The sequence below is a fragment of the Cyclopterus lumpus genome, chromosome 1 (genome assembly GCF_009769545.1).
Source record: "Cyclopterus lumpus isolate fCycLum1 chromosome 1, fCycLum1.pri, whole genome shotgun sequence".
In the NCBI taxonomy this organism is placed as follows: Eukaryota; Metazoa; Chordata; class Actinopteri; order Perciformes; family Cyclopteridae; genus Cyclopterus; species Cyclopterus lumpus.
In genome coordinates, this window is record NC_046966.1 from 3,734,373 (window position 1) to 3,755,277 (window position 20,905).

Consider the following 20,905-nt stretch of genomic DNA (forward strand, 5'->3'; position numbering starts at 1 on the left):
AGAAAAACAGGAAATGTTCACTGATAAGTTTATTCTTTAAATACAAATGTACATTTTAAAGATTTGTTCGTTACACAACGCACATCTTTCTTGTCCAAGTGTAAAGTTGAAATAGTTTTTTTGTTTTGAAAAAAGTAGCTTGAGCCCAAATTGGCTCCTCGTTCTTCTGGATATGAAAAAGGCCAATTTGAGGCTCAAACTGTACTTTTTCACCTCAGAGCTTCAATAAATCAATTCTGAACCAGCAGCACGCCAAAGAGTTCATGAACGGAGCTCGCGGTCAAAGCTCAGTAGCTCTCTGCCTGAAGTCCACGGCCCTGAGGGGAGGGAGCTGTGATTTAGGAGCCTGCACCCAGTTTATCTACAAGCCTCTTTGATCTCCTCTCCCTGAAGCGTTTATTCCTCCGAGCTGCGACCGGTGAACTGGAGGAGGAGTGGCGTTGAAACGGGACAGACTGGTCCCTGTATTACATAAATTCACGTCACCGGCATTCTTTTGTTCTCTTTTTGTTACTACTCGTTTAATAAGGTTGACCGTGACGCATTATGGTATGGCAGGAGTAAAGCTGTCACTAACTGCGTATAGTTGTCGGGTTAGGGACTAAAGGGAGGCGGCCTCTAGAAGATACCGGTTCTGTGCTTTTCATTTGGCGACCGTGACGTCTCCCTTTCTCTTCTTCAGCAGGTTCTTCAGGAAGAACTCGCCTGTCAGGAGAAAAGTCACATTAGAAAATTAGGTATTCTCTCTGGCCCTTAAGAATACACCCACACCTTTGCGTCTATTATGTTTCATATTAATATTATTTGTGGCGTTAATCTAGCACTGGTTGGCTGCGAGCTGTGACCACAACCTATTTTGGTTCCCCATGAACTGAAGACCTTGATCTTTGCATAAGAATTTTAAAAAGGGAGAATTCACCCAAATTACAAAACAAAAATTATATTATCATTATTTATGTTTTAATTGAAGATGTTTTGAGAACTCAAAGTTCAAAGTAGTGGAAATGTAATTTTAAAAAAAAGAAGCTGAACCTGAAGCCGCAGACCTCACTGAACCAGTTTCGGATATCGCAATCCAAAACCACCTGCATGTCTTGATGCCAATACAGGTATGTGAGAAAGTGACAGTACACAATATCACATTTAGAAAGTTACACTAAGTGACTAGTTTCACTTGAGATTGATAACAGACCACCTCAGAATATCAGGACATTATGTTGAATTTCAGAATAAAAGCCCTTTAAAATCTCATTCATGAGCCAACTTGCTTCTAATGTCAGATTAGATTTCAATGGAAATGGTCTATAGTTACAAGATAATTTATCTTCAGATTAATAGCACACAACTTTAGGCTGTCACTCAGGGATAATGAGGAAGTACTGATTTCAAAATTAATGTTATAGCCACAGACTGCACTTCTTTTGAAATCAGATTTCCACAGAGAGGTACATATTAGACCTCTAGAAATGAGTCTGGAAACCCTCTTCAAGCTGAGTTTGAGCTGCAGCTGGAGGATAACATGGACATTAAATAAAGTCCTTAAGGGATTAAGATGGAGCGTGTTTCTCACCTGCTTTGTAGGAGGACCGCACCAGTGGCCCGCTGGCTGTGTAGCCGAAACCCATGTCATTCCCAACTTTCTCCCAGTGGGCGAACCTCTCCGGAGTGACGTATTCCTCCACCTACACCCAAACACACGTCGTCGCAGCGTGCTTTACCGTAACAGAATGGGCATTGATCTTGCGGTGCCGCTGCCTTAGTACACGGGCAAAGTGTGACGCGCTCACCTTTAGGTGGCGCTTCGTGGGCTGCATGTACTGGCCCAGCGTTAGACAGTCCACTCCTGCCTCTCGCAACTCTGCAACATCACCAGAACAGCATGCGTTAGGACATTGCTGTGCTTTGCATCGGAGTCTTATCTATGTGTACACACCGGTCAAGGTGTCGAGTATCTGTTGGTCCGTCTCGCCCAGCCCCAGCATGATGGAGGTCTTGGTGAGCAGGGTGGGCTCCACCTTTTTAGCGTGCCTCAGGACACTCAGGGACTGGTCAAAGTTCGCTCTGGGGTCACGAACAAACCTACAGAGAGACCATGAGCACTTGAAATAATGAAAAGGGTCAATATACAAACAGATTACCATAAACAATTAATATTTTAACGTGCACAGTGCGTCCTCCCTGTGTTTAGCTTCCACACTATTTATCTGAGCCGAATTGGATCTGTTGTGCCCCCTGCTGGTCAGTGTGTGTATTACTGTGCTCCTGCCTATGACTGACTACTTGTTTTTTGCCAGTTCGCATACACAACCTGAAAAGTGTGTTTTTATTAATAATTGATTCAAACAATAATGTACACACATTAAAATATTTTTTTATTCAAATCATATTTGTTCCTATGGTTTAAATAATGTATTATTTATTTAAATAAATTAGTATTTTTAACGTGACGTTGGCGACTTTGAAACTTTGCCAGATAAAAGCCCAAACATGACACATTTTAAAGTAAACACATGTTCCTTTTGTGGTTACTGAAGAGCTGATGGCTCCAAGGCATGCAGACGTTTATTCACATTGAAACAGAGATTGGACGCTCAACTTCTAACTTTGAGCATTTATGAAAACTTATAAAAAGAGAAGACAGACAATATATAAAAGGTCGGTCAAACGGGCCGTATGCTGAGGCAGTACCTTTGCAGCTCTCGCACCGTCTCCACGTTGTGGGCATACACATCCAACCCAGACAGGGCGATCTTCTCCACTGCAGCCAAGTCACCACGAAAATCCGGGGTCAGACACTCGACAAGGATCCGAGAGTCCCTGAGATGAAGATGGCAAAAAATGCTTATTTATTAATTTTGCACCAATGTTAAACTAAAAACACCCGGTGATCCAAAAGCGATGAGAGATTATACCTCTCCTTCAGGTTGATGACGGTCGTAGCAAAGTGATCTGCACCTCCATCAGCGATATCTGCACAAGAAAAGAATGTGACCATACAGGGCATCACTGTACGCTAACATTTAGAGAAGTCGGTTGGTTGGTTGAAATCGGTGGACATTTGAATTGGTTAAAATCTACTGAGAGGAAACGTGTATTCTGTAAAACACTGATTTGGAAATATATGACTAATAGTGTTTTGAAAACATTTGTGCTGATATATAAGTTGCATTTGGGGAAACAAAGCACGGTACGTTTGGAAAGTGTCATGCAACGCGTTTAATGTGGATATTTGCACGCATGTGTGTGTGTGTGTTGTTGTTAAAGTCAGAGAAAAACAAGAGAGTTCCTTTTCTCCTTGTAAAACTTTAAACTTGTAAATTCGCATTGTGTGTGGGAGCCGTTACCATCTCTGTCGACTGAGGTGAGAACCACGTAGTCCAGCCCCCAGGCAGCGATGGCCTTGGCCGTATTGTAGGGCTCGTTTGGGTCCAGAGGTGGAGGCCGACGAGCCGTCTTTATGGAGCAGAACCTGCACCCGCGGGTACACGTGTCCCCCATCAGCTACATGAAAAGAGGGACAAAAGAATACTTTGTGATATGCACGTCGTATGACGGGAGCAAATAATCCACACAGATATCATCATCATCATCATCATGTTCTCTTGCGAGAGAGAGAGTGTGCTTCCACTTTTCTATGACTATCAGTCAAACTCAGTCGCACCACAAAGCCTGTGTGCCGGGAGACTAACCATGATGGTGGCGGTGGCTGTGGCGTATTCTCCTCCTCCCCAGCATTCCCCAATGTTAGGACACCTGGCCTCCTCACACACCTGAGAAAACACACACACCCACACAAAGTCCTCAAATGCACAAGAAGTGACACAAGGTCACCAGGCTGAATCAGATATATTAGTCTTTATGGTAATAACTCACTATAACCACTCAGGCAAATGGGTCTCAAGATATCAGAGTGACAGACTTTATTTTCTTTCTTGCTAAACACTGCGTCCCTGGGTCCAGACTTTTGGATCCGCCCACTCCGCCGAGATTTAGTATTATTAAATGTTTTAAATGATCCAAAAAATGTAATCGGATGGTCATGAGTATCAATAACATTTGTTAAGAAATATTCTTTAAAAATGAAAAAGAACTGTACCAAACATGCCATGTCAAAGCCCCCGCTGAGTTTCTTCACTCACTCAAGTGGACTGCTCCTTTCACAAAGCCATCCCTCTACTCACAGTGTGCAGGTTGAGGTCTCTCAGCGTGTTCTTCAGCCGGTTGTAGTTTTTCCCGATGGGGATCTCCGTCTTCAGCCATGGAGGAAGGCGCAGCCTGTCATAAAAATGTTTTAAAATAAATAACAGCAGAGACGTTCACTGAATGTGCAAAGAGGTCTCTTCTCTGTGAAGGTGTGGATGAAGTCAGACACACACACAAAAAAGAGAATGTTAACTCAACGGCAAATCAATGACGCTTTTTGAATCTTGTATATTCATAAAAACCATAAAGCAGTCCTACTGAATATTCTACGTTGTTCATTGCTGCTTTATTTATATATATATATATATATATATATATATATATATATATATATATATATATATATATATATATATATACATACATACATACATACATACATACATACATACATACATACATACATACATACATACATACATACACACTAAACATTTAGTATTTTTACTAAATGTACCAAAACACTGGCGACGAAGAAGACCAACAATCCCTAATGTGCAGGTTGACACACCAATCTCGCAAACCGTGTGTGTTTACTAACACTTGATTCTTGTCACGTGGCCCAACCAATGGCAACACAATCACTTCCTGGTGAACGAGAACCAATCCAGGTTCAAGAGATTCAATGGAGTCCATCAGGGATTCCGTGTGCACTGCCCAGCAGTGTTTGACAAGAGAGATGCGCGTGATTCATTTCCGCACTCGACTTGCTTGGGTCTCATCTGATAACACTCTACACTCACAGATACAACAGAGGACTAAGAATTCCCATTTCTCTCCGCCTTGTTCTCCCCCAGTATCGCTGCCGCCTCACCTCTCTCCCTTCTCTCTCTTCAGGCTGCCTTTGTACTCTTCCCACTTGCTCTTCTCCGATAATTCCCCTGAAATGAAGTCTTGTAGATCGGGCCCGTCGTCACTCAGCAGCTCCTTCTTTCTGCCAGTCCGGTCAGGGGAGGGTTTCGCCACAGTTGTCAGACTCCTGGTGTAAACCTGCAGAGGAGGACCGAGGGGTTAGGTTCAGGGCCCACGGGGTGTTTGCGAGTCCCTTATATATATATATAAGTCCCTTATTCGGGGAGTTATAAACTGCCTTATTGTCAACACGGCTTGGTTACCAAACATACGTCCACCGAGGCCCGTAGCCAGGCTCACTGCTCACGATGGCCGTAAATAGATAACCCAGAAGCGTCGGTATTTGTGACTTGGAGAATTTTCGAGCAGTGGAAATACTCACATGTGGGACGCATCTGGGACTCAGTCGAAGCTGGTTTGCGGAAAAACGGCCAGCAACACAGCAGCTCTGCTTGAGCAGCGCCATGACTTTAGCTAGCAGGCGACTGTCATTGGCAACAAACCTCGACGAGCGGCTGCTTTGGTCTGGTGCTGCGTTTACGTGGCGTACACAGAGTGGGAATTTAGGATTGCGGTGTAGTGCGTTCATGAGTCGGTTCCAACACACCGTTTGAATGCGCTTAACCAAGTTTAATTTCTGAAGAAAAAAAATCAAAACTTTATTGAACACGTTAAACCTGAGGTTGGACTGAGATTTAAAACCTATTGTATGCTAATAAGACCCAACATGTAGAGAGCTGAAGTTAAAAGGTTTTTCGCATCCAACTGGATGTAATTTCGATCTTTATAAACGAACGTGAATGGGGCAGAGCTAAATGGGAGGAATATTGCGAACATATTGACTTTAAAACAACAACTGTATGTCAGTTGTCTGTATTTGTTCCCAGGTTTACAGTTACAGTATGTTGCTAACTGTACATTTGTGTTATAACCATAATCGACAAACACCAAGAAACGAATCATGAGATCTGTGATTGTTTTATAATGCCTGATGACGTCACTTACGTGCGCTACATTTGCGTCGTGACGTCCTTTCTTCCTCCTTTCCTCTTCTACCGACGAGGTGAGGATAGCCGAGAAACTGTTCCTTGGGTTTCATCTAACTCCATCTGTGTCAATTAAGCGTGTTTTTTTGCTTAATTTCATACCACCAGATGCGAACATCATTGTCGTTCACTACATAAGCTGTATTTTGCCTTTTTACTTTAGGTTTGTTAAGAAATATGTTGGTATTTTTTCCATCGGTTAACGCTCCGCTGTCTGCCTGAGGCCTGGTGCTGTAGCGCCGGGTCTCCGTGGTCGGGGCCGTTGCACGTTCAATCATATAATGTATGAAATACTTTCAGGTATTCTTGTGTCGACAACTTATTATCACGCACGTTGCTACGTGTCACAAGTATGCCTGCTCAGTGGTACACATGTATGGACGGAGCACTGCGTTGCCATTAGCACAGATGCTAGTTGAGAGAGAGAACTGCTCTACTCTGACCGGCGTTACGGGGGCCGCGTTTTCACTCGAAACCGGACATTGTGCTGTCGTTGTGGGATGTGCAACATGGCGGGTCAACGTTAATGTTACACATCCCCTTAACCCGAACTAGAGAAGCGAAGCTGTCGCGTATCATGAGGGACGCAAACGAGCTTCCCAGCTTTTAAACGCACGCACTCTTCTCTTCCGCAGAATGAAGACCATTCTCAGCAGTCAGACTGTCGACATCCCCGACAATGGTAAGACACCAGGGACTCTGACGCCGGCTGCTTTGAGGGAATCCGTGTGTTCGCATCGACTCGTGTGGAGTGTGGCCTCTAAACGCGTGTCTCTCTCCGTGTGTTTCTCGCAGTCGAGGTGAGGTTGAAGGGGCGGACAGTGACCGTCAAGGGGCCCCGCGGCAAACTCGTCCGGGAGTTCAACCACATCAACCTGGAGCTCAGTCTGCTGGGCAAGAAACAGAAGAAGGTGAGGAGCCCCACGGTTCCACTAGTAGGAACTTTAGTGCTCTATGCTGACAGCTATGTGTAGGCAGGCTCTGGCGACCCCCCCTCATGTGATGGTGTAAACGTTCAATAACTCTAATTTTAGTTGTTTACTGCCTAATTATAACTGTGGGACATCTGTAGAATGACATGTTGTTGCGTGTGTCATCACAAGTAAGTTGGATAACAATAACCTTGTACTGATGCACCTAAATGACTCGGAACCTGTGGAACAGCTCTGTTATTGCTAATTGTTGAAAAGGGTCCTGGAGTCTGTAGGTGATGTACAGTTTAGGGCTGCAACTAGCATTTACTGCATTTAGAAAAAAATCAGAGAGGTCAGTGACGTCTTAAGAGTTGCTTTGCTTTTCCCGACAGTGAAAGTCATGTATTGCCGTACTGTCTTCCTCAGCTTCGTGTGGATAAATGGTGGGGAAACAGAAAAGAGCTGGCCACAGTCCGCACCATCTGCAGCCACGTCCAGAACATGATCAAGGGAGTCACTTTGGTGAGACTACAGTTGAATTTGTCTGATGCTGTTTTGAGTTATTGGCAAAAGGCTAATGATACCAAGGCCAACCTGCTATAATGTCTGTGCCCAGCTCTTCTGGTGGGATTAGTATGTTTTGTCGTCATGGTTTCTGTTCTGCCCGACTGGTTATTGTTGGGAGAACAATATATTTAGTTTGCCTCGACTCAATGCCTTCTGTCTGACTGCAGGGTTTCCGGTACAAAATGCGTTCTGTGTACGCCCATTTCCCAATCAACGTAGTCATTCAGGAGACTGGAGCTATGGTGGAGATCAGGAACTTTCTGGGAGAGAAGTACATCCGCCGTGTTAGAATGAGGACAGGTGAGTCTGCTGCAAGTTTTGGGTAATATTGTAGTTGGGGTTCCAAGAATATTGTAATTATTCCCTGTAGAAGCAAGGGAGCTAATTTTAGCACCATATAGATTTAGTTTATCGTGTGGGTCCAGATAACTACCACGTGTGGGTAAATGTGAGGCATTTTGATGCAATTTATCTTGTCCTACAGCAGGCTGTACATGGGCAGCCTGTTTTTACCCCTTTATTGTAGTTAATGTTCCAACGTTTGACCTTAATTTAATCCCCTTTTGTTAATGTTAAAATCATATTTTCCATCTCTTCCTCCAGGTGTGAATTGTGCAGTCTCGGCTGCCCAGAAGGACGAGCTGGTGCTGGAGGGTAACGACATTGAGCTGGTGTCAAACTCGGGTACGTGTCTCCTCTTTCTCTACAGCTGTTAAAACTCTCCTTAACCTAAATGTTGGGGTGTTTGTCATTATTGCCTAAGCGTGGTGTTGTATTACCGTCGGTAGGGAGCTTCCTCATTACCATTTGGGGTGCATTCATAGATTTGTCATTGATGGAAATTGTAGCCATATTTTGGATTTTAAATGCACAGTAAATTGTTCCAGCACTTTTTCAAAACACCGCATTTAATTGCATTCCCTAAACAATTTTGCTTAATGGCAAAGTCTAAGTTGCGTATGTGCAGAGTTGTGATGACTGGAACAAAAGTGACTTAACCTTTAGAGCTCTGAAGAGAAAAATAATTTGAAGCAAAGAAGAAAACTGTCTAAAATTATATTTTCCATCTCTCAATGCCTGTTCTAGCTCGCACCCCACTAACTTCAGTTATCTATGACCTCAAGGATGTCGACACCTTTTTATTATCTACAAAATTATGTACAAAATATACTATCACTGTTTAATTTAGATTTTTTTCTTCAGTGGGTGCCATTTTATTGCAAGCACCTTTCCTCCCTGACACCAGATTATTAATGTTTGATATTGCCAAATACAGTTTGATCCCCTAAAAGATGTTTGCGTATCTATAAAATCCCACTTTTCATGTGATGTGGACTTAACTAGCATCACATCATGTCTGTACAAATGTGAGCTACAGGGCCAAAACATCCCAACTGTTGTGATCCTGTACTTCCTGTAATCATTGTGTTGCTCATCATCCCAACTTCTCTGTTCCAGCTGCTCTGATCCAACAGGCCACCACAGTAAAAAATAAGGATATCAGAAAGTTCTTGGACGGTATCTACGTGTCTGAGAAGGGAACCGTCGTGGCCGCATCTAAGTAAAAGTTACATCTACACCTGTTGAGGTGAGTGCTGCCGAAGCCCGTTCTCTGTATCTTTGCCTGTCTGCGATGCAACGACACATTTCTTTTCTTTAATGGCTCTTTTCTGTTAGATTTATTCACTTTTTCCTTTGCAATGCAAACACATGTTTAATTAATAAATGACTCTTTAGTGCTGTGCAGAACGGTACAATTTCATGATACTGTTTTTTTACTAATTAATTGATTATTTTCAGGATTAATTCTTACATCTATTATATATCAAATTGGTTAATATTTTTTTAAATAAAAGATCTGTAAAAAAGCTCGTTAAATCTGACCACAGAATATATTTGTCAAATAGGCATCAAATCTGAAAAAAATAAATCTAGAACCAGGAACTGTTGAGAAAAGAAACAATTGATCGACAATCAACCCAAAGAGTTAATCAATTAGTTGTCGATTTAGAGTTGCATTATTTTCCTGGTATTAAAAAAAACTAGTAATGATTAATTCACAACTTGAGTCTAATTTCTGCAATAGGAAAAGAACAATCTACATTTAGATGACCTTTTTAGTTGATGTGGGAACACAGTTTTTGTAAAACAATACATGGATCAACTACAATATGGTTCCACTGGAATTAATTAATTAATGAACTGTTGCCCAGCCATGTGTTTATTGCCTGAAATGGCTTGTCGAGTTTTTGACTTGAGTTTAATTTCCTCATTTAAGATTAACCACGGCATCTAAAATCTGATTTATTTACGTGTATTCTGGAGAAACTAGACATTATCTTTAATAGTCCTCATGTCATTCAGGTCTCAGTAATTTAGCATATCGTGATAACGAATGTTTTTCTTTTCAGCGGCCTCGGTCAAAACATCTGGAAGTTCCTCTACGTCATCTAAGGCAGCGAGAAGACCACTGTGGTGGAGCAAGATGTCGAATAATTGTTCACCATGTCCTGTCATGACCAATAAAACTACCAACTTTTCCAATCAATCGGTCTTATGCATCTTTTTGTCACCTTTTATTTGATTCACATATCTGTAAGTGACACTGTACACAGGGTTGCACAACACAATGCAGTTGTATTTCTATTCTGCCAGAAACACTACATGAAGCATTAGTTCAGGAGCAAACAACCTCCTGAGGTCTGGTGGCCAAAATAGAAATGAGACGTGAACACAAACTGAACAACGATAATTGTGACTCAAAAGTTTAAATGGAACATTTGTTGTTTGGAATTGCATTTAAAAAGTCACTTTCTGTTCACACAAAGTGTTGTAGATAAAATTAAATCGATGTTGCTTGTATGAGTAATAAATGCAAGAAAAATAAAACGGGAAATGATAACGCCTCATATTAGTATTTTGTTTGGTCTCAGCATTGATATGTTGACCCTGTTGTGCTTTGTAGATAGCAAAATGACACCAACAAAGAAAAGAGATATCCAAAGTGTGTTCACCACGCAGAGGGTAAGTAGCTACCTACGCCTAAGCTATGTCGTTGGTTAACGTTAGCTAGTAGCAGGCTAACTACCCACACGGTGCTAACCTGCATCCCTTTGAGATGCATTCAGGAAACTCTCAAATCAGGTTGAGGAAGCAGCAGCTGGACCAACAGGGCTCCAGGTGAGGTCTTACATTGATTCTGTGTTGAGGTGTATTATCATGGCTGACTGTAAACATTGTCTACCTGTTTTACGTTTATGTTAAAACATGCATAGGCTAAGTGCTCTTTAGGGAACAGTTTGAGTGTAGCAGTGTCCTGGACATGAGTGAACCATACCATCCTGACCTTGAACTCATCAAAGTACAGCAACTTCAGCACAAGAAGTTACGGTTTCAGGCAAAGTGGTACAGTCAGTATCTGGGGGGGGGGGGGGGGGGGGGGGGGGCTGACAGTGTCCCTACCAATGCCCTTGATTAAGGCGCTGGTATTTGTGTTTGTGAGGTAACTTGTATTCTCAGGAAGTTTCCTGGAAAACGCTTCATACTTTTGTATTAATTATACAGAAGTGAGACACAATTCTCAAGTTTAGTTGAATTTACAAAACTATTTCCAGGGAATTGTCATTAAATGTGAAAAATCATTCATCACTCATTTATTATCCTGAATATATATAATTTCTCCTTCCTCACATTTGGATAAAAACTTCCCAGATTACTGCAATTAATAATGGCATATTTTAACAATCATCACATTTTTCATTTGCTCATAAAAAGCAGTGGACCACAATGACATACAGGAAGGATGAGACTCACTGCCTCAACACAATAAACTGTGTGAAGGCATTTTGGCACATTTGGTGCTTTAAGATTTTAACAGTGTGTCAGATGTATTGAGGATTCATTGTGTGTCTCTCCTCTCGTCTCTGCACAGGAGCTGTGCGGCCCCTACGTCTTCATCATCTTCACTGTGCTGCTGCTCCTGTTCTTCGTCTTCACCTTCTTCAAAGTGCCGGAGACCAAAGGTCGGACGTTCGACAAGATCTCGGCCGGCTTCTGCGAGTCGGCTGGCGGCGGAGCGGAAAAGCACTCGCCGGAGGAGCTCAACAGCCTGGGAGCCGATTCTCAGCTCGGAGTGACTCTTAACTTCTAACGAGCTCTTCCTCAGACCGAGGAGGTCTAGCAACTAGAAGTAGACACATCCATTGGGAGAGTAATTTTCACACTGTCACCACAATTCGGGCATTCTTACCAAAACTGTGTGATTCTCCTACATGACGTCCTCTGCTGCCCCCTTCAGGTCACACAAAGAAACACAAGCTCAATGGGCACTATGTCGCCTGGTGTGGAGAGGATAGACAGGGAAGGTTTTTTTTAATATTTTAAAGAAGGAAAAGGAGTGTATGCATCAATCGAACTACCTTTTTTCGTCTTTTTTAAAATCTTTTTTATTTTCACTGAATATATATAACTGATGTGTGCTTATGCTCTGTTCTGTGTAGCCTGTTACCATACAGTCAGTTTGTCACTATCTGGTTCAAGCGCCCCGTTGCTGTAGAGATCAGTTCACTGTGCGAAACACATGTTTCTATCAATCATACTGTAAAGCTGTAACACTGTAGACTGCAGCGCTGGAGATGCTGCACAGCTCGGTGTTGTCTCTCCCCACCAGATGGGGAACTGCCCTAAAAAAAAAGAAAAATGTCCCAATGCGCCACTGATGTGAAATAACTTATTTGTACCTTTTTTTAAAGTTACTGAGTACACAAACTGTGATCAGTGCACTGCTGTGAGGATTTAAATCTCCCTAATGAAATTAGCCGCTCCACACATTATACGGTGTTACTTATTTTGCTGTTTACTCTTGCTGGACAATATTTTACTCCTTTTTTTAATTGTTAGATAAAAAGACTTTTCTTAGTGAAAATGTTTTTAGATTTATGTCCACAAAGACAGTGATATATATATCAAGAAATGAATCCACCATTTATGTATTTTTACTCCCTTTTTAGCAGTACAGTTGATGAAAGGAATATTGACATTGTCATATTCATGTAATGTGTTTATGTAACTCTGTAATGCTGTTCATTCTGTACACATGACATCTATTGCATCTGTCCATCCGGGGAGAGGGATCCTCCTCTGTTGCTCTCCTGAAAGTTTCTTCCCTTTTTTCCCTGTGAAAGGTTATTTTTGGGGAGTTTTTCCTGATTCGATGTGAGAGAGGGATGTCGTATGTGTACAGATTGTAAAGCCCTCTGAGGGGAGTTTGTAATTTGTGATATTGGGCTATACAAAATAAACTGAATTGAAAATTGAATTGAATTGACATGATCTGCACAGATAACTGCCGAAAATGTATATTTATTCAGTCAAAAAACAACAAAAAAAACAATGCTAGTTATGACAAATATTCCTCTTCAAATGCTGGTCTGGGGATTTCCTGGTTGACAAATGCATGCAGCAGTTCCCACAGTGAAGCGTGCAGCGTTTGAAACCACTTTATTTTACTCTTACCATTAAAAACCTTTGACATGTCATTTAATTAAAACTTCTTTATACTCCCAGTGTGTCTTGGGAAAAATGTGAAACGTTCAAATAGGAACAAATGTAGGAGTCCAATACATCAACGATTCCTTCTAGATTAAGGGTATTCAACTAAAGTTCAGCGAGGTCCACTTACAGAGAATTTCCTCCTCCAGAGGTCCAGAACATCACAATAATGTCAAATGTTGCGCTCTATGATTTTGTGCCATATTTACTGAGGTAGCCAACAGTTGTATTAATGTCTGTATATCGACAACAACTTAAATAAAGACAAATTAAATAAAGAAAAATCAATTGAATAACATCTAAACAATATTTATTATTACAGATTTCAAATGTAACTGGACTAAATATAAATAATACATACTCTAAAAATAAATACATTATCTTCTCTTATTGTAAAGTAAAATAAAGGCTGGATTTAAAACAAAGCTTTTGAAAAAATGTAAAAAATCAAGCACTTAATTTTAGAAAAAAATAATTTTACTGAATTGTCCTGCAGCTTTAAATTTAGTTTTACACCCTCTGGAAACACAAGTCTACACCCTCTCTTAAAAAAAAGGAAAAAGGTAAATCTGCGGAGGAGAACATGAATAGATTAGTATATTATTACATTACATTACAACCTAATCCTACATGTTTTTCGGAGGAGAACATGTAAACTCTGTCACAGAGTCCCGCCAACTCCATTGTCCAGTAGAGAGGGGTAGACGGCACGGTGGACAAGCGGCTGTGTCAGTATGTTGGCGGGAATCGTACATACTGGAGGCACAGGTCTACACCCTCTCTAAAATGTGTAAGGTGGCGATCTGCGGACGAGAAAATAAAATAAATTGTAATTTATATTATTACATTACATTACATTAGAACCTAATCCTACATGTTTTCGGAGGAGAACATGTAAACTCCGTCCCAGAGTCCCGCCAACTCCATTGTCCAGTAGAGAGGGGTAGACGGCACGGTGGACAAGCGGCTGTGTCAGTATGTTGGCGGGAATCGTACATACTGGAGGCACAGGTCTACACCCTCTCTTAATAGCGTTAGATAGCGATCTGAGGACGAGAAAATAAAAGAAATTGTAATTTATATTATGACTTTACATTACATTAGAACCTATTCCTACATGTTTTTGGTGGAGAACATGTAAACTCCGTCCCAGAGTCCCGCCAACTCCATTGTCCAGTAGAGAGGGGTAGACGGCATGATGGGCAAGCAGCTGTGTCAGTATATTGGCGGGAATCGTACATACTGGAGGCACAGGTCTACACCCTCTCTAAATAGCGTTAGATAGCGATCTGAGGACGAGAAAATAAAAAAATGTGTATATTATATTAATTATTATATTACATTACATTACATTAAAACCTAATCCTACATGTTTTTGGTGGAGAACATGTAAACTCCGTCCCAGAGTCCCGCCAACTCCATTGTCCAGTAGAGAGGGGTAGACGGCACGGTGGCCAAGCGGCTGTGTCAGTATGTTGGCGGGAATCGTACATACTGGAGGCACAGGTCTACACCCTCTCTAAATAGCGTTAGATAGCGATCTGAGGACGAGAAAATAAAAAAATGTGTATATTATATTAATTATTTTATTTTATTACATTACATTAAAACCTAATCCTACATGTTTTTGGTGGAGAACATGTAAACTCCGTCCCAGAGTCCCGCCAACTCCATTGTCCAGTAGAGAGGGGTAGACGGCACGGTGGACAAGCGGCTGTGTCAGTATGTTGGCGGGAATCGTACATACTGGAGGCACAGGTCTACACCCTCTCTAAAAAGCGTAAGGCGGCGATCTGCGGACAAGAAAATAGAAGACATTGTAACTTATATTATTACATTACATTAAATTAGAACCTATTCCTACATGTTTTTGGTGGAGAACATGTAAACTCCGTCCCAGAGTCCCGCCAACTCCATTATCCAGTAGAGAGGGGTAGACGGCACGGTGGCCAAGCGGCTGTGTCAGTATGTTGGCGGGAATCGTACATACTGGAGGCACAGGTCTACACCCTCTCTAAATAGCGTTGGATAGCAATCTGAGGACGAGAAAATAGAAGACATTGTAACTTATATTATTACATTACATTACATTAGAACCTAATCCGACATGTTTTTGGTGGAGAACATGTAAACTCCGTCCCAGAGTCCCGCCAACTCCATTGTCCAGTAGAGAGGGGTAGACGGCACGGTGGCCAAGCGGCTGTGTCAGTATGTTGGCGAGAATCGTACATACTGGAGGCACAGGTCTACACCCTCTCTAAAATGTGTAAGGTGGCGATCTGCGGACGAGAAAATAAAATAAATTGTAATTTATATTATTACATTACATTACATTAGAACCTAATCCTACATGTTTTTGGTGGAGAACATGTAAACTCCGTCCCAGAGTCCCGCCAACTCCATTGTCCAGTAGAGAGGGGTAGACGGCACGGTGGCCAAGCGGCTGTGTCAGTATGTTGGCGAGAATCATACATACTGGAGGCACAGGTCTACACCCTCTCTAAATAGCGTTAGATAGCAATCTGAGGAAGAGAAAATAAAAAAATGTGTATATTATATTAATTATTTTATTACATTACATTACATTAGAACCTAATCCTACATGTTTTTGGTGGAGAACATGTAAACTCCGTCCCAGAGTCCCGCCAACTCCATTGTCCAGTAGAGAGGGGTAGACGGCACGGTGGCCAAGCGGCTGTGTCAGTATGTTGGCGGGAATCGTACATACTGGAGGCACAGGTCTACCGCCTCTCTAAAAAGCGTCAGGTAGCGATCTGCGGACGAGAAAATAAAATAAATTGTAATTTATATTATTACATTACATTACATTAAAACCTAATCCTACATGTTTTTCGGAGGAGAACATGTAAACTCCGTCCCAGAGTCCCGCCAACTCCATTGTCCAGTAGAGAGGGGTAGACGGCACGGTGGGCAAGCAGCTGTGTCAGTATGTTGGCGGGAATCGTACATACTGGAGGCACAGGTCTACACCCTCTCTAAAAAGCGTAAGGTGGCGATCTGCGGACAAGAAAATAGAAGACATTGTAACTTATATTATTACATTACATTAAATTAGAACCTATTCCTACATGTTTTTGGTGGAGAACATGTAAACTCCGTCCCAGAGTCCCGCCAACTCCATTGTCCAGTAGAGAGGGGTAGACGGCACGGTGGACAAGCGGCTGTGTCAGTATGTTGGCGGGAATCGTACATACTGGAGGCACAGGTCTACACCCTCTCTAAATAGCGTTGGATAGCAATCTGAGGACGAGAAAATAGAAGACATTGTAACTTATATTATTACATTACATTACATTAGAACCTAATCCGACATGTTTTTGGTGGAGAACATGTAAACTCCGTCCCAGAGTCCCGCCAACTCCATTGTCCAGTAGAGAGGGGTAGACGGCACGGTGGCCAAGCGGCTGTGTCAGTATGTTGGCGGGAATCGTACATACTGGAGGCACAGGTCTACACCCTCTCTAAAAAGCGTCAGGTGACTATCTGCGGACGAGAAAATAAAAAAATGTGTATATTATATTAATTATTTTATTACATTACATTACATTAAAACCTAATCCTACATGTTTTTGGTGGAGAACATGTAAACTCCGTCCCAGAGTCCCGCCAACTCCATTGTCCAGTAGAGAGGGGTAGACGGCCCGGTGGACAAGCGGCTGTGTCAGTATGTTGGCGGGAATCGTACATACTGGAGGCACAGGTCTACCGCCTCTCTAAAAAGCGTCAGGTAGCGATCTGCGGACGAGAAAATAAAATAAATTGTAATTTATATTATTACATTACATTACATTAAAACCTAATCCTACGTGTTTTTCGGAGGAGAACATGTAAACTCCGTCCCAGAGTCCCGCCAACTCCATTGTCCAGTAGAGAGGGTGTAGACGGCACGGTGGGCAAGCGGCTGTGTCAGTATGTTGGCGGGAATCGTACATACTGGAGGCACAGGTCTACACCCTCTCTAAATAGCGTTAGATAGCGATCTGAGGACGAGAAAATAAAAAAATGTGTATATTATATTAATTATTTTATTACATTACATTACATTAAAACCTAATCCTACATGTTTTTGGTGGAGAACATGTAAACTCCGTCCCAGAGTCCCGCCAACTCCATTGTCCAGTAGAGAGGGGTAGACGGCCCGGTGGCCAAGCGGCTGTGTCAGTATGTTGGCGAGAATCATACATACTGGAGGCACAGGTCTACACCCTCTCTAAATAGCGTTAGATAGCGATCTGAGGACGAGAAAATAAAATAAATTGTAATTTATATTATTACATTACATTACATTAGAACCTAATCCTACATGTTTTCGGTGGAGAACATGTAAACTCCGTCCCAGAGTCCCGCCAACTCCATTGTCCAGTAGAGAGGGGTAGACGGCCCGGTGGCCAAGCGGCTGTGTCAGTATGTTGGCGGGAATCGTACATACTGGAGGCACAGGTCTACACCTTTTTCTAAAAAGCGTCAGATGACGATCTGCGGACGAGAAAATAAAAGAAATTGTAATTAATATTATTACATTATATTACATTAGAACCTAATCCTACATGTTTTTGGTGGAGAACATGTAAACTCCGTCCCAGAGTCCTGCCAACTCCATTGTCCAGTAGAGAGGGGTAGACGGCACGGTGGCCAAGCGGCTGTGTCAGTATGTTGGCGGGAATCGTACATACTGGAGGCACAGGTCTACACCCTCTCTAAATAGCGTTAGATAGCGATCTGAGGACGAGAAAATAAAATAAATTGTAATTTATATTATTACATTATATTACATTAAAACCCAATCCTACATGTTGTTCGGAGGAGAACATGTAAACTCCGTCCCAGAGTCCCGCCAACTCCATTGTCCAGTAGAGAGGGGTAGACGGCACGGTGGCCAAGCGGCTGTGTCAGTATGTTGGCGGGAATCGTACATACTGGAGGCACAGGTCTACACCCTCTCTAAAATGTGTAAGGTGGCGATCTGCGGACGAGAAAATAAAAGAAATTGTAATTTATATTATTACATTATATTACATTCAAACCCAATCCTACATGTTTTTCGGAGGAGAACATGTAAACTCCGTCCCAGAGTCCCGCCAACTCCATTGTCCAGTAGAGAGGGGTAGACGGCACGGTGGCCAAGCGGCTGTGTCAGTATGTTGGCGAGAATCGTACATACTGGAGGCACAGGTCTACACCCTCTCTAAAATGTGTAAGGTGGCGATCTGCGGACGAGAAAATAAAAGAAATTGTAACTTATATTATTACATTACATTACATTAGAACCTAATCCTACATGTTTTTCGGAGGAGAACATGTAAACTCCGTCCCAGAGTCCCGCCAACTCCATTGTCCAGTAGAGAGGGGTAGACGGCACGGTGGACAAGCGGCTGTGTCAGTGGCGACCTGTGGACGAGAAAATAAAAGGAATTGTAACTTATATTAATTATTTTATTACATTACATTACATTAGAACCTAATCCTACATGTTTTTCGGAGGAGAACATGTAAACTCCGTCCCAGAGTCCCGCCAACTGGGCGTGTTGGAGATCGATACGTTAAAAAACGTTCTAGCAGTCCCAGAGAACAGCAAATGACCAAAAGCGCGTTTGAAACGCTCCCGACGCACTCGTCAGGACGCACCAGACTGCAATGTGGCCTCGGTGACCTCTCGTCTGCACAGAGCAGCAACTAACTGAAGCCCCGTCTACAAATAACCTTTTAGACATCAGGATGTAAATAGTTTTCTAAAAATGAACTTAAAAGTGGCTAAGTATAGAATTAGGAGAGCCTATCTTTACAGTTCAAAGGTTAGAGTTCATGCAAATGAGCAGAGTTTGTGTATATACATTCTGTCCAACAGCCAACATTGTTTAGCAGAGTAATATGTCAATCTTTGTTATCTTCGTTTTAATTGGGTTGACCTGAAACTATTTTCCAATCCAATCTCATTCTCAGGCAGAGGGGTAGGACTAAGCGTATTACGAGGTATCATGTGTTGGAGGAATGCAGAAATGAATGATCAACGTTGAGTGAACCGTGAATATTGTACGAGAGCAATAATGTTCATAACTTAGTGGCTGACGAGCAGTGATCCTCAAGAGGTAATAATAAGTTTGTTTATTGTTTTCTATACTGTGACCAAATGTTATAGTGTAATGTTGTGTTGCCAATCGCGTGTAGCGATTAATAAGAGGTATCAACCTTTTATTTTACTTCCTTAATTATATTAGAGGCACCGCCAGTTATTACAGTTTTCAGAATAAGAGAACAACGGTTGTACGAATCATTATATTTATTTGTAAGAAGAGGTAATAGCGCCTTCACGTTTAAAACTACCCAGGGCTCCGCCCATAGTACTACTACACCGAGCAGATTCAAAATATACTAAATAGCTACATGGGACGGGTGTTGCATAACCATCAAGTCGTGGAGGTAGAGAGAGGAAAAACAAGCGCTGAGTGTGCAGAGAAATTACCGACACCTGCCGATTCTGAGGACTCGTCCTAACTGACAATCTGACCGTATCTAGAACTTTTCTTTCTGGTTTTCAGCAGCAGCTGTTACAGGTTTAAATATCCTCCATCATGTGGATCATGTTGTTTATCCTGCTGTCATATCGTTTCTGGACGAGTTTATGATTATATGTAGTTCATGTGTATGTGTCCAGTTATATTGAGCGTTAGAGATTAGTCTGGAAACTGTATTACAGTTTTGTTAAGACATTGATAAAAACCCAAAAGTATATATTTGACAAATCGGAGGACGTACGTCTCTTTAACAGTGTGCGTGACGGACATTAAGCAGGTGACATGGAAACAGTGAATACACCAAAACTACATTCATTCTTTCAAGAATATAACTAATTTTGGATATGGTACAAAATTCAGTTTAAAACCACGTAATATTTACCCCAAAGACAAACTGTAAAAAACATTATTCAACACCTGCCTCATCTCAATCCCCCACCCCCTGTTTAAAATAACAGTGTGGCGTTCAGGTTCTTATCTTGCTGCTGGTCGGGCTGACAGTAACTGGCCAGTGAGAGTTCATGAAATGTACAACTAGATAAACAAACATATGACTGAATACATATTAAAAGTTTGATGCAATAAATTATGTATAAAGTTAAAATCACAATTAATACATAAAGCCTGTAAAACCTTAATTCATGTTAGAGATTGACTTCATGTATCTACATTGCATGCATCTGTACATGTTAAAGCAAGCAGAGAATTGATTATGTTTTTTTATGATTTAGTTTCACCCTTCATGAAGCAGACAGTCTTCAAAGGTGTGACGTTTGGATGGCATTTATCTGGCTGTCAAATGATACACAGTACAGTACATTACACCAAGGACAGCACAGGTACAAGCATATTTCTCCACATCTGTACATCCCAGCATAGCTAAGCCTAAACTAATCAGCCAACTAAAAATGAATGCAAGCTAGAATGACCATCTTTGATTCAGTCTAGTCAGACTAGTCTCTCTCATGTGAATTTGGAAATTCACAAATGTACATCTGATCACTTGTTTTTAAAATCATGCATTTTTGCTCTAACCTGTCAACTGGAATCGAACACACTGGAGAAAATAGTGCTCCACTAACGAGTCGGATATGTGACACAAACCCATAACCTTGTGATAAAGGAAAGGAGGCATGTGTATGAAGCTTTTTGAACAATACAACAATTTCTGTACGTTCTTCTGAAGGAAGGGATATGATATTCTGAATTTCCCCATAAACACCATCGCTGAGCTTTGCAA

General features: G+C 41.8%; 2 protein-coding genes across 2 annotated transcripts; one reads left to right on the forward strand and one right to left on the reverse strand.

Annotated features, from left to right (window-relative positions):
- Positions 1-11: 11 nt before the first annotated feature.
- Positions 12-5,592, reverse strand: lias (lipoic acid synthetase). Its single transcript, XM_034534962.1, has 11 exons — positions 5,438-5,592; positions 5,018-5,193; positions 4,182-4,275; positions 3,690-3,770; positions 3,345-3,501; positions 2,913-2,970; positions 2,689-2,817; positions 1,934-2,079; positions 1,788-1,858; positions 1,571-1,682; positions 12-705 (listed from the first exon to the last, which is right to left on the reverse strand). The coding sequence occupies exons 1-11, from the start codon at positions 5,519-5,521 to the stop codon at positions 644-646; spliced, it is 1,170 nt and encodes a 389-aa protein (XP_034390853.1). The 5' UTR covers positions 5,522-5,592; the 3' UTR covers positions 12-643.
- Positions 5,593-6,364: 772 nt separating this feature from the next.
- Positions 6,365-10,130, forward strand: rpl9 (ribosomal protein L9). The gene is made up of 7 exons (XM_034540544.1): positions 6,365-6,783; positions 6,897-7,012; positions 7,442-7,537; positions 7,750-7,882; positions 8,186-8,266; positions 9,041-9,170; positions 9,994-10,130. Exons 1-6 carry the CDS (start codon positions 6,738-6,740, stop codon positions 9,145-9,147), a joined length of 579 nt encoding a protein of 192 aa, XP_034396435.1. The 5' UTR covers positions 6,365-6,737; the 3' UTR covers positions 9,148-9,170; positions 9,994-10,130.
- The last annotated feature ends 10,775 nt before the right edge of the window (positions 10,131-20,905 follow it).

Excerpts from the sequence above, each read along its gene's own strand:
- lias (XM_034534962.1), bottom strand. The coding sequence starts at position 5,521 with ATGGCGCTGCTCAAGCAGAGCTGCTGTGTTGCTGGCCGTTTTTCCGCA. Across the intron at positions 3,502-3,689 it reads CAGCCACCGCCACCATCATG|CTGATGGGGGACACGTGTAC; the intron begins GTTAGTCTCCCG and ends CTTTTCATGTAG. Across the intron at positions 1,859-1,933 it reads GATACTCGACACCTTGACCG|AGTTGCGAGAGGCAGGAGTG; the intron begins GTGTGTACACAT and ends GTGATGTTGCAG.
- rpl9 (XM_034540544.1), top strand. The coding sequence starts at position 6,738 with ATGAAGACCATTCTCAGCAGTCAGACTGTCGACATCCCCGACAATG. Across the intron at positions 6,784-6,896 it reads TGTCGACATCCCCGACAATG|TCGAGGTGAGGTTGAAGGGG; the intron begins GTAAGACACCAG and ends TGTTTCTCGCAG. Across the intron at positions 7,883-8,185 it reads CCGTGTTAGAATGAGGACAG|GTGTGAATTGTGCAGTCTCG; the intron begins GTGAGTCTGCTG and ends CTCTTCCTCCAG.